Source organism: Melanostigma gelatinosum (genome assembly GCF_949748355.1).
Source record: "Melanostigma gelatinosum genome assembly, chromosome: 6".
Classification (NCBI taxonomy): domain Eukaryota; kingdom Metazoa; phylum Chordata; class Actinopteri; order Perciformes; family Zoarcidae; genus Melanostigma; species Melanostigma gelatinosum.
The window spans coordinates 10,975,630-10,988,694 of record NC_136639.1 but is presented as its reverse complement, the minus strand read 5'-3'; the positions used below and the strand labels follow the sequence as shown (position 1 = coordinate 10,988,694).

At 42.0% G+C, this 13,065-nt stretch overlaps 2 protein-coding genes across 2 annotated transcripts in view; one reads left to right on the top strand and one right to left on the bottom strand.

Moving 5' to 3' along the window:
• vgll4l (vestigial like 4 like) overlaps nucleotides 1-13,065 on the bottom strand; it is a 120,542-nt gene that overhangs the window by 28,163 nt on the left and 79,314 nt on the right. The gene's annotated exons all lie outside the window — the stretch shown is intronic.
• On the top strand, nucleotides 8,003-11,417 carry unm_hu7912 (un-named hu7912; the record flags this gene model as incomplete). Its single annotated transcript, XM_079270876.1, has 1 exon — nucleotides 8,003-11,417. The coding sequence occupies one exon, from the start codon at nucleotides 8,003-8,005 to the stop codon at nucleotides 11,210-11,212; it is 3,210 nt and encodes a 1,069-aa protein (XP_079127002.1). The 3' UTR covers nucleotides 11,213-11,417.

Here is a 13,065-nt window from a genome sequence, read left to right as displayed (position 1 = left end):
TTTGATACATAATCACACAGAAAACACGAATACCAATGTGTGCATAATCCTATTAAACCAAACTAATCGGGCACATATGAACAAATGGCTCCCTGAATACTACTCATCATAGTTAAGCCTACCTTTTCTTATGCGAATAATGGCCTTATTCACACAGTTTGAGGAAAAACTTATTTATTGTGTTCCAATGTCTTTTGGACTTTCATTCGGGCTGCATATCTGAATGCAGCAGCTGCAGCTGAGAGAGGCTAATAGTATTATGCATCCTCTCGTCAAAAGAATGCCTGTGTTTTATTGTACAAATCAATGTGACTGCATCTACAGTTGAAACAAATATTATATTAACATTAAGATATTTTAGTTTCCCTTATCCAACTTTAACATGACTTGCCGTGTCTAAATAGTTTAGGCTGACTGGTTTTATGCAGTGAGGGAGAGAGCTCAATTTGAATCACCAAATGGATCAATTTCTTTTTCCCTTGTATGTTTTTACTGTAGACAAAAGTGTCTGGAGTGCAACATCCAATTTTGCGGGCAGGATGTTATGGCATGTTATGGATGTTATGGCAGCTCGCTCACAAAAGGTCAGTGTGGTTTTTAAAGCTGTCTGCCCGCCTGCACTTCTTATCTGGCGGCTCAGTGGGCCATTCCCTCCGAACAAATCTAGGTTTGGTTCGCATTCAGGTGCTCATCCGAACAGGACAGACATAACTTCATGTTCTGGAAGATGATTACATTCTACTTTTTTTTGACAAGTCAACATCATTTACACATACCACTGCACGTCTTGCACATCCATTCACACGAAGACAACAGTAATTGCGATTTTCTCCCACTACAGTCATGCACTTGAGGTGTTGTGTAATCTTCGAACACAACTATGACTTTGCAGGTCACAAACAAAGGATTCAAGGGCACTGCCAGCAATAGTCTTGTTCTGTTACGGGAGGGGCGCTCACGACTTCTTCTCTGAGCCAGGATATTTCTAGAGCTGACCCATTTAAACAGCCTGGAGAAAGCTGACAGCACAGGTGCATCCGGATGGCTACAAACGGCCACCGGAATGCGTAATTACATACATTAAGCGTCAAAAGCGATTTGCGCATGTAATTTGATGGGATGTGTAAACTACGCATGATTTGAATGGGAAAGACTCCAGGCTCTGGGGTCATGTCACATTTGTCTCATTCATTTCAAATGCTTGTAACCAAGGTTTCTGAGTCATTCAGAAATGAAAAGCTAATGTTCGTACAATTCAGTTGTTTTATTCAGAAATCAGATGGCAGTCTTTGAACGGGAAACAGTGGCTGTTACAGCTATTATACACGGCCTGCAGCCTCGCACAATTAGTGCAACTCAGTACTACTTTGCATTGTGCTGCTGTGGGATGGAGAGCGAGAGATATCCATATTTAGAAGGACCTCATTGATTCTTCCAAACCAAGGCACAAAAGATTTGTTGTCTGTCCAGTCTTGAATAGAGCAACCTTAGTGACAGCCCTGCATTATAAAGCCTTCTGCTGACCTGAATCGCAGTTTGAAAATCAGATGAAACTCTCTAAACCTAATATAACGGCATTCTGTTGCCATGTCGTTACATAACAATATTACAGTGACAACGCACAACCACAAATAATTCACACCATCGGGAGGCCTTGGAAAGAAACTGCACCCACAGAGATGCCCGTCTCTTCGTTCTAAATGTGTTTCCCCTTTAATAAACTCGCACACATGACTGAGTGATTCCTCTGCCAAAATGGTGGAACATGAAGGATGAGAGAGGAGTGTGTGGTAAAGATTTAATTAAGACTCACCATGGGATGTCTTACTGTGACTCCAGAGACCAGGACAGAGGAGTTTGTGTTTGTTCAGTGCAGCTGTGAATAATATCTACACTATTCTTACTTTGACCTACATGTACCGAGAGGAGGATCTGCCCACACAAGTCTTTCTTCCCGTCTTATTTTTACCGTGGGGCTGCCACAGGGGGCCTCCTTATGGTATACCTTATGCTAACTTTAAATTGTCAATCTCTGCTGGAGATAATCTCGGCCAGCAGAGACATCGACACTGTGCGTTTCCACCGAACGTGCATCGTCGTGAGACTGCACTGCTCAAACCCTCCTGCGGCGTATTTGCCGATTGTTGAAGGTTTACAAGCAATTTTTAACTCCCTTCATCCTCGTGACATACATTTTTATGGTCTCCATGGAAGACTCCCATCAGCACTTTACTTCATTCCCGTTGAAATCAATTCAGTCTCTTTTGCTCCTACTCAGTGTGGGTTACCATGGATACCGCTCCCAAATGGTTTGGCTTGTTTGTTTATGAGTGTTACTTGCAGTGGATTTGAATGTTCTTTTTGTGTGCAGCCAAAGTAAACATAATTTGCTGATTAAGCATGAGAAATGACATTGAAATGGTTATTCTATTCTTCAAATCTCAAGAGCATCCGGTTTAGTCAAGGTTTCTTCAAGCAGTGATTTTTTGCAAACATTTGCTTCCTTTACAACATGCAGTACAGCTACATGAGCACACTAAGAGTGTCTCTAACTCAAGTGCACTCTAGAAAGGCCTAAAAATCCGCTGAATATAATCTAGTCTGATCCACTAGGAATCAAAGCTACGCCAACGTGGATTTTTCGGTTGAGCCAAGAGAGCATCCAAATACTTCACTTCGCTGCATCTAAATCCTCACAGAAACACGTGGTCTGAGTGGCATGTGCTGTATGGCTGCCACAGCTGTAAATCGTGTCTGGGGCAAGAAAGTTGGGAAGAGAGGATTGAGTGGATTCATTTGTTGAGAATTTAATCAGGGTTCATTCGGGATTAAGGGAAGACTTGGGTGCATCTCCCCAGAGACTTCAAATTCACAGCTGCTGCATTTCACTCATCTCTGAGTCCACTGAATCACAGTATCTACATATTTTATGCAAGACATGTAAAGGTCCCGTAAGATCGAAAGGAACCCCCCTCATTCTGACATCTCTATCTACGAGGTCTAATTCTGGCTGTGTGAAATATTAACCACTGCAGGGACCGCGGACAAAATCCAGCTGCCCTGGAGATTCCTTGTGAAACAGTCCAGCTAAAATGTGTTTGCCTTAACATTGCTATCTAATGTGTTTTCCTTGTTTCCTCTGGCATGTCATTACAGTCCACAATAACCCAAGCGGAGAGTTGCTTTGTATTAGCCTGCCACACTGGCTATTTTGGGCCGGACTTTGTGAGCAGTGGGGTTTGGCTGGATGTGCATCCCTGTATGTCTTATGTAATTCCCTCTAATGGCAACACAAAAATCCAAAGAGAGCCTCTAATCAACAGAGAGCCATTGATTTCCTCTCCACAGAGCCTACAAGGTGCCCAAGACACCTGCTAGCAGCCAGCTGAGAGACACTTATGCCTGCTAACCAACAGCTGACACAAACTGATGCCAATGCACTGTGTTTGAGAGGATGAGTCACACATGCTCAGATAGAACCCACTCTTAGGGATCTTGGATGCCGCACAATGTGAGATCCACTGTTCTGTCATTCTGAATCATATCTCATACACGTGGTGCATCACAGATGGAGTCTCAGTTAGCTATGGTGTTTTATAAGCAGGATGCATGCAGGAAAAGTATAGTCAAAAAACCTGGTGATTATTTACTGTGCACAAGCAGTGTAAAAATGTGTTTCCTGTAACAAAATGAGCCATGTCACAGCTAAATATCGTTGCGATCTTCAGCCCCATCAGCACAGTTTGTCTGTAGTGAATTGTATCTTCGGTGAGAATGCTTCAATAAGCAGTTTTCCAGCGGTAGTCACATGCTCCCGGCTGGGGCTCACAGCCAGCTGTCCCCATCATCAATTCAGACAATGCACAAGGCTGTGGCGGGGTGAGACTTTGGGGCAGATGTGTGTGGCACAGGGCAAGCTGAGGAAGGCATAATGTAACTGATTTTAAATCTTGCAAGATTGCAAACAACAAAGATGTATCAAAATGATGTTGTGTCAAGGAAGATTTCATTTCCACGGAGTAGAAGAGGACATTGTCTGAGATGTTCTCCAGAGTCGAGGTGTTTTTGGTTTTGGGCTCTTGGTCGAATAAAACAAGGTAGGCCTATTTGTAGATGCCACCTTAAGCGAAGGGAAATTATAACGGCCCTTATAGAAATGTTCTGACATTTTATAGACCTAACAGGCCAATCAATTACTATAAGTGGTGTATAATCAATCATGAAAACAATCTGCAGCCTTACATGACACATTGATCTTCCACCAAGGCAACAACATTACAGTACACTGGCACAAGACTGATTTTTCTCATCACCATGTGTAATGCATGTACAACAGTGTAGGAGGAAGATAAGAAGTGACCAGTCAAGAGTAGGCGATGCCTAATTCTGCAGGCAGTTATTTAGTCTGTCTGCAAACTTTCTAAAAATGTAAATGTCAGAATCGCTGGCGATGAAGAGAGCTGATTACAAAGCACCTTACATTGCAGGAGGACACAAACAAACAGCAGTTCCCCCGGAAATGACCATGCAGTAGTCCTCCGGGCTCCATGTTCCGAGATGAACGGAGAGACCGCATTGCTGTTCCGAGACTGATCACCCACCCCTTGCTTCTTCCACCACCCCCAACCTCTCCTCCGTCCCTCCCCATAAAAACACCCACAACCACGCCTCCAGAGGCTCGCGCACAAGCGCAGGCTCAGACACACCTCCTCTTTCCCCTCCATCACACACAAACACACGCACGCACGCATAAAGCCATACGCGACTCTGAGAGCATCGCTGGGTGAAGTATACAACATGTAAGGCTGCATGAAGGACGAGCGCTCAGCTCCGGGAGGCTAACGGCAGGGCTGAGGCTGCACCGCGCGGAGAGCAGGCTGCACAGACTTCACCATGTTCACCGCATTCGATCTACTCAATGGCGAGACGGTAAGGCCCCTCATTCACTCGCGCAGTCTTCATTTCCAAACTTAGCCAAAGTCATCCCCCCTTTCCCCGCGGGCTCTGTCTTGGTTTGCTTTTTTTGTTTGTTGATTATCTGCAAATGATGTCATTCCCGGCTCAAAGGCATTAGGTCAGCCACAGAGGATGGAGGGCCGTTCGTGCCGCAGCACCAAAATAATAAGGGTGTCGAAGTGCGTTAGAGCAAGTATTTGGGAACGCTTCAAGGCTCAATGCGCCTCGGTATGGCCCCATGGGGAGGTTTCAGTGAAATTGGCAGAATACAGTCGAAGTTTTTAGTTATTGTTACAAACTGCCAAGCTAATGAATATGAATTCATATTAAACTGCACGTAGAACCATATAACCTCATGCAACGAAAATGATATGCTTGCACAGGAAAACAGCCTTTGGCTCTATAAGCTATTATAACAATATCATTGGTGTATCCTTTGATATAAGGTCAATATAAAGTTGCACTTGTGTGTCACAGGTGGATTTTGCCCACACAGACAATATTAAAGCAATTCATAGTGAATGGGAGTCCATTTTTTTTTCAGACTGAAATAGTGCCCTGAGTGTGCAACTCCAGCAGTGTTAGATGGTTTCTTTGCTGCGTGCTGTAGCCATGGAGACAGTGTGTGGCATGCGGTTTTATACTTGAGCAGGAAAGTGTAGTCCCTTTATGCAAGAACATCCTTAGACCATGAGGATAAGTAGAGGAAGGAATACATGCATTTAGTTTGCCAAAGCTTCTCATCCTGGCCTCTAATTTAACACAAATGTGCTATTTTGTCTCATCTTCAGTCCTAGATCATTAACATATTAACACTTGACTTGATTTCCACAGGGACTTAAAAGTGTCTGGGGGGGTCAGCAGTGATGTCAACAGTGACGTAGACCTACTTAATTGATTCTGTTATTATATTAATCTCTTATGGCATTTTGTTGCATTGCTATTGGGACTTGTACAGCTGCTTTGCAGGACTATTTTCACAATATCTTGCAAACACATTCATATCTCCTTTAGCAACATCATTGGAGACAACGTGACGGTGAGCTATTGTTCATATCCACTGATGTATTAACGATATAGCTGTTTGAGGACAGATAGATTGTGGAAGTGAACTTCTCCCTGAATGTTCAGCCTTCACATCCTGCACCTTATTGGGCATATTTGTATGCTGTGTAATAGATTGTCTCAGTCTCATCAAGGTCCTTGCCATCTTGCTGACACCTCATTCATTTAAACCTAGAATAGGAAGATGATGGTAAGAAAGTAAGATTGATTTGAGGAACTTTTTCCCCATTTAGTGGCATTTAGTATAAACTTCAGTACCCATACAATCATCATTTACATATTCTTCACTGATGGGATGTTAATAAGGAATGTGTTCCTGCTATTGTGGCACAACTGACACAAAATGTATCGCAGTTGGTATTTATATTATAATGATTTCGGCCATCAATTATCATTAGTGACCATTAGTCCTAACAGTGATATAACAGCTGATGTCTGCCTGTGATTTTAAGAACAGCAGACTTTTGGGGAAAATATATTTTTTACAGGATTTGAAAAGACGGGGAAATTTGCTTTTGAACTACAATTTAATTCCTGAATAGATTGTTCTACAATTGTTGGATTTAGCAAGTACAATTGAAGTCTTGAATTACTTGTGCAGCTGAAACGCAGGCACTAAAAGACTTCTAAAGTATTTACTACTTCATGAAATGGGACAAAACGCTTCGTAAATCTAAAGAAAAGCCATTGAAATTGATTATACTAAATGTAGGTGATCCATCTTGACAACTGCTCTGTGATCTGGTTTTCTTTTGCAATGTTGTCACCTATTGACATTCATTCATGCATGTCTAAAAACAGTGTTTTGAAATTAAATGAACCTTCGCATACAACTAGCTGCTGTGTTTCTTTTTATTAGGAGCAGCAAAATACACGGCGGTATCTCATAATATGTATTTGGAACAAAAAAATCGAAGGAACGAGGCAAAGCAAACAATAAAAATTGTTGGTTTGTCTGTCACGGTTGGTCGTGTGTGAAAGGACTTGATATTTAGGTGTGTTGTGGAGACATGACAGGGGGATGGCTGGTCAGTCCTCTCTCATCACGATGAACAGATGGTAACTCAGCATTAGCTTGTTGGTCGGTGCCAACAAGGAAGCCCATGTGTATGTCACACGTAAATCCATTGTTGAATAATTTTGTCCATGAAAATATTTAAAGCCCTTAAAATATATACTTAAGCAGAGATTCACAGCAGTTTTCTGTATATTATTAATTTATGAGATGTAAATTATTCAAACAGTAGAAAACAGAAATGCTTTGTTGCATTGCATTTTTAAAAATTGTTAAAACAAGGACAGCTCCTTTTACATTTTGAGCTGTGTAATATAGGTCACAGGATTTAATGGTAAACCATGATATGCTGCAATTATGCAGTAAGATGAAAGATCTCAGATCATATTTTCATTAGAAATTGGTTTAAAAAGCTTTAATATTATTGTGTACGAACATGTTTAATGATTAATATACCAACCAAACAATTTTACCAAAAATTTGGAATTATGTCATATAAGTTATGTTTTGAATTTTCTTTTAATTCTTTTAAACCTTTAAACCTTCAAGTTAGCAGAGCAGGATAATGTGAAAAGTTCATTTTAGCGTACAGTGTCTCCAGTCTGGTCAAAGCCTCACATATGCTAAATTATCTCATGAGATGAACTTGGTTGGCAAATGATCTACTACATCTGTTAAATATATACTATCATCATGACAGGCATCTGTATCATGTGGTCAGGTTGTTGTACAGATTCACTTCACTGATTAAGCTTTATAGATGCTTTTTAATAAAACATATTAGAAAGTCTGTCGAGATTTGTTTCACAGACTAATCAAACGTATGCTGATCTAACTATTGCCGTAAACAACTCACTGTACATTTAATTTGCATTGAAGGGTATCTGTTTTCTTCTCTCTCTTTCTTTCCTCAGGCTGTGTTGATCTTGAATCACACTGAATGGAGAGCATTGAAGTACCTTTAAGATGACACGAACGCATCCCCCTGATATACTGGCATCAACACTATATCGGGACTTTACTCTAAATCCCATCAGCAACCACTCGATTTCTCTCCACTCCTCCCGGCAATGTGACTCGAAAATGATAGACAAACCAGAAATCATCAACAAAAGACACTGCCGTAGCTTTGACTTCATTGAGTCACTGGATGACCCGCAGTCCCTCTCTTCCTCAATGGAGTACCCTTACAAGAGGGCTGAGCATCAGACAATAAACAAAGATCAAATGTGGAATGGACTAGATCAACCGGGGCACCTTCGCTTTTCGTCTCCCGATCTGTTCAACACCAGACAGTTCCACCAGCACACCACCCAGGATAAAACCAGTCACCTTACATGGTCAGACTCTAAAAAGAGAACAAGATCTAGAAGCGCTCCAAGAATGAAGTCCACCCTCACCCCTGTGCCCATCTCAGTGTCCCCTCCAGGAGCCAGGAAGGGGAGGGATGCACCTCAGGCTGCATCAGATACCTTCAGGACTTCTGAAACACATAGAGAATCCTACTCCTCAAACAAGGCTTTTTTGAATGATGTGCATCCTATCAAACTGCAGCCTCAGACCCCCCTCTATGTCTCAGACTGTTTTGAGGAGGGTAAACCAGATAAACCAGCCATAACCCCTCATGTCAGGTGCCGTGTTGACATTAAACCAGATGCTGCTGTACTGCAGCACACATCGAGGCAGGTTCCCAATGCACGAACTGAGCATCCTTGGCAGCGATACTCCCAGGCCAGTAGCAGTAGAGGTTTGTATGTACCTCGACAGATGGTGTCCTCACCAACACCCACTCCGAGTGAATGCTACAGTGGAGATTTTAGACAAGGATACCACTATACCACCAGCATGTCTCCTATCTCATACCAGCATCTAGACATGCACAGAATGCCTTCACCAACACCACCATATCTGAGTCAAGAACAAAGAGCTTACTCAAATCCGAACATACCAACCAAGTTTTTCTATACAGAGGACCCCGTTCGGTATCAAGTCCATCCCTATTCTAGAACATACTTTCAGGATGACCGGTCCAGTCTAACCAGCCATGGTAGTACAATGACTAGTCAGTATGATCCAAGGACTCGATGGGTGCACACCCTTCCTGTCAGGTCGTATTACCCAGAAAACCTTTCTAACAGAGAGCCAGCAGACTCTGTATATAGTAGGCCTTACTCCACCAGTGAGGCAGGATCATACTTTTCTCAAACTCCACTATCTAGACCTTACTATGGAGAGGACAACCGATCCAATCCATACTATATGAGTAACTCAAGGTTGTTTTATTCCAAACCATGCTCTCCTGAGGAGCAGTACTTTCCACCAAGGCCATACCATACGGAGGGTCGTCGACGCCCTCGAATGTCACAGGCCTTTTCAGATGACTGGTATCGCTCGAGTATATCTGGTTACTCTAACCAGTCCTCTCAGCACACACCACCAAGAGTAAGGCAAGACCCCAGTATACCCCCCTGGTTTACTAACAGCTGTGTGGAGACAAGTCGATTAGGAGCAGAGGTCAGAAACCACTCCAAGTCTTGGGACAATATTCTAAATCCACGGCACGAAAAAGAGCAATCAGTGCCTCGTGGTCGAAGCTATGAGAACCTGTTTCACCAAGCAAAGCATGCAGCATCCTCTGACATACAGAGTCAACCTGTTATACTTAACCTCTCAAGTTCACCAAGACGCTATGCTGCCCTTTCACTCTCTGAAAGCTCGTTAGAGAGGGGCTCAAGCAATCCGTGGAGGAATACCAAGAGTGGGCACTGGTTTGTAACTCCTGAGATCACCATAACAGATAATGACTTATGTGCAGGCAACAAGCGGCGTGATGTACATTCTGTCAGCTGGGATACGTCGGACGGCGGTGAAAAGATACCATCTCCAAGAGTAATGCATCACAAGCAGCCACAAAATACACAGGACATAACCAAAGAGAGGAAACACAACAACTTCTCCCTCCAGCAGAGTCTCGAGCAACTTGACGAACTCTTAGCTGATTTGGTCGTTGATTACAAACCACCAACTCGCAGAAAGTCAAGCGAGGACCTTTTAGACCAGCTGAAGCATTTAATTACTGAAGATGACAACAAAGACAGAGGATCTTCTGGACTGGAAAACATAGGATGCCTGAACACACAGCTCCCCTCATCTAAATCCAGCCCTGACACAATCAAAGACCCTGATAGTGGGTGTGATGCTTTACAAAGGAGTGCAGAAGAATGTTCTCCAGACCACAGCACAGATGAGGACGACACTATGGTGTGCGCTAACAAGAAGTGCAACCGGATTGAGAGTATGTTCAATGCCTGCTTGTACTTCAAATCATGTCACAGTTGCTACACCTTTTACTGCTCACGAAACTGTCGCAGGGATGACTGGGAGATCCATAAGGAGGGCTGTCTGTACGGCCGTGTGAACAGTGTGTGTCGACACTCTCTTAAGTTCTGTAGAGAGAATACAGAGATCCACAAAGCCTTCTCTCGCGTTGCAAAAGCTGGCTATCTCTCCAGAGGGAGAGGCGTTCTCTTTCTGGGTTTTGCTAATCCGGAGACAGCTGACAACTTCCTCCAAGTTGGACTCGAGAGCCTCCTCATGTCTCCGACATACCTATCTCTCAGAGAGCTGGATGGCTTCAAGGACAACCTCGGCGAATACTGCAAGGAACTGCAGCAGGCAGGTAACGAGTATGACCCCAATGAATGTTTCCTTCTGAATGTATCCGTAGCTGTTGGTGAACTAGTGCCTAACAGACCTTCACCAAGGGTCCCAGCACCAACAGTTCGAAAATATGCAAAGGTGTCCTTGGCCTCCTCAAGCCCTGACAGAAAGGTACTAAGGAAGGAGAGTGAAATGGAAACTCTCATCCTCACTCCGCCTCCAGGCACACCGGACATTGACAAGGAGGGAGAGGAGGGCAGGAAAGCCAGAGAGGTGTGCTTTGTCAATATCCAGCGTGAGCTCAGGACCAGGGGAGTCTTCCTTCGTCACGAGTACCCCAAAATCTATAATCAGCTGTGTGAGTTTGTGGAGAGCAACAAAAGGTTCACTCCAACTACAATTTACCCATTAGATAAGAGAACAGGGAAACAGTTTATGTGCATGATCATGGCTGCGTCCGAGCCAAGAACACTGGACTGGGTTGGTACCCCTCATCTCTTGGATGATATTATATAGGACAGCACTAAATAGTTATGATAATGATGTCACCTACACTAAATGTACATACTGTAAATACATGATGTTGCAAATTGAACATTGATATGGAAATCTGTGTCTCTCCTATCTCTCTCTCGTTCTCTTATTTCTCTCTGTTGTCACACACCCACACACACACACACACACACTCACTCATACAAAGACAAACACACGTACAGTATATACTCACACTTTTAAAGGATGCCCTATGTTGTTTTTGGCTTGTTTTGATCCTGTTGCACTCAGAAGAGTTAATAGCCTGCATGTAGACTAGTCACAAGTTACCCAGGTGTTTAAGATGTGAACATGTATGATCCGTGCAGTTTCTGCAGACAGTGTATGAAGCACACAATATTTATGAAATAAACATCGCATTACCACCACATCATAGTAGGCACAGCCAGGTCTCATATTGTAACATATATCCATTTTTGATTTCTCAAAGAAATTTATATTATAACTTGTTACAGTGGTTGTAATATTACAGCTGTTTATTTGTACTTAAGTATTATTTCCGAAGTATATTCGTTGTGTGGGTACGTTTTGATTTGCCATGTTAATTATTGTTTGATAGACAAAGAAGTACAATCATACCACCTATTTGTTTTCCACTTGATTAAGAATTTTAGTTGGAGCTTATTTCATCTTGTGATAAGACTTGATGTCATTCTTGTACATATTGCTTTGTTTGAAAGTGGCCTTCAGTCGAAAAAAAATGCATTTGACACAAAGCAATGTATAGGTTTAGCTATTTCTAAAGGCTTGACAGTTCTTGACTTAGGTTGTTTGAACTACCATTGTAAATGAACAATTATTTTGCTCAAAGCATGTTATTTATATTCAGGTATTTTAATATGGATATTGCTTATAATTATATTTATGTTAATGAGGTACCATTTGATGCTTAGACATGTAAGAGGTATATATATATATATATTGAATATTAGATAATTTGAACATCATGACCTTTCGACCTTATTGTAACTAATACCACAGTATGTTCTTCAACAATATGCAATAAAAGAGCAACCTTAATATCTATATTGTAAAATCCTATTTTATTATTAATATTGAATGATTCCCTGGAGCCAAGAGCTGCAAAGACCTTGTTTGCACTAAAATATAAATTATAAAATAAGAATGTTCCTAACACAGCTGCAGCACTGAACCCAGATGTGATGATATGCCTGCTTCCATTGCCATTGTTGACTAATCTAAGGTTGCTCTTTTACTTGATTATATATCTTTGTGAGAGACCTTCCTTAACTTTCTATTTTGTGATGTTTATAACTCATATATAAATATAGAATAAATGGAATTTAACAAGTGACTTTGTGACTTTGTATTTATCTTCTTGGGTACTCCTTATTAGGCAATTGCAGTGTAAAATAAGAAGGTCCCCATCAATTAGATTGACATTGATCAGCATGTCTGAAGACATCAGCCGCCTGTCCCTTTCCTTCTTCAGCTATGCTTCAGTTTTCCTACATGGTTTTATGACACACATGCAGGAGTATTCACACAAGAAAAATATGAAAAAAGCCCTTCCCATAGTTAAACCCCAAATCAAAAATGTCCTCTTATCTTTAGTGCTATTTATCAATCTAGATTGTTTTGGTGTGAGTTGCTATAGTTTTGGAGATATCGGCCGTAGAGATGTCCTCCTCCAATATAATGGGACTATATGGCACTATAGGCTTGTGGTGCAAAAAAACGTTTTGGGAAAAACTCAACAGCAATGTCCCTTTTAACAGAAATCATGACCCGGTTAAAAGGTAATCCACAGACCTTGTGAGCTGTTTCATGTAGGAACTATTTACTTTCAGCCATAG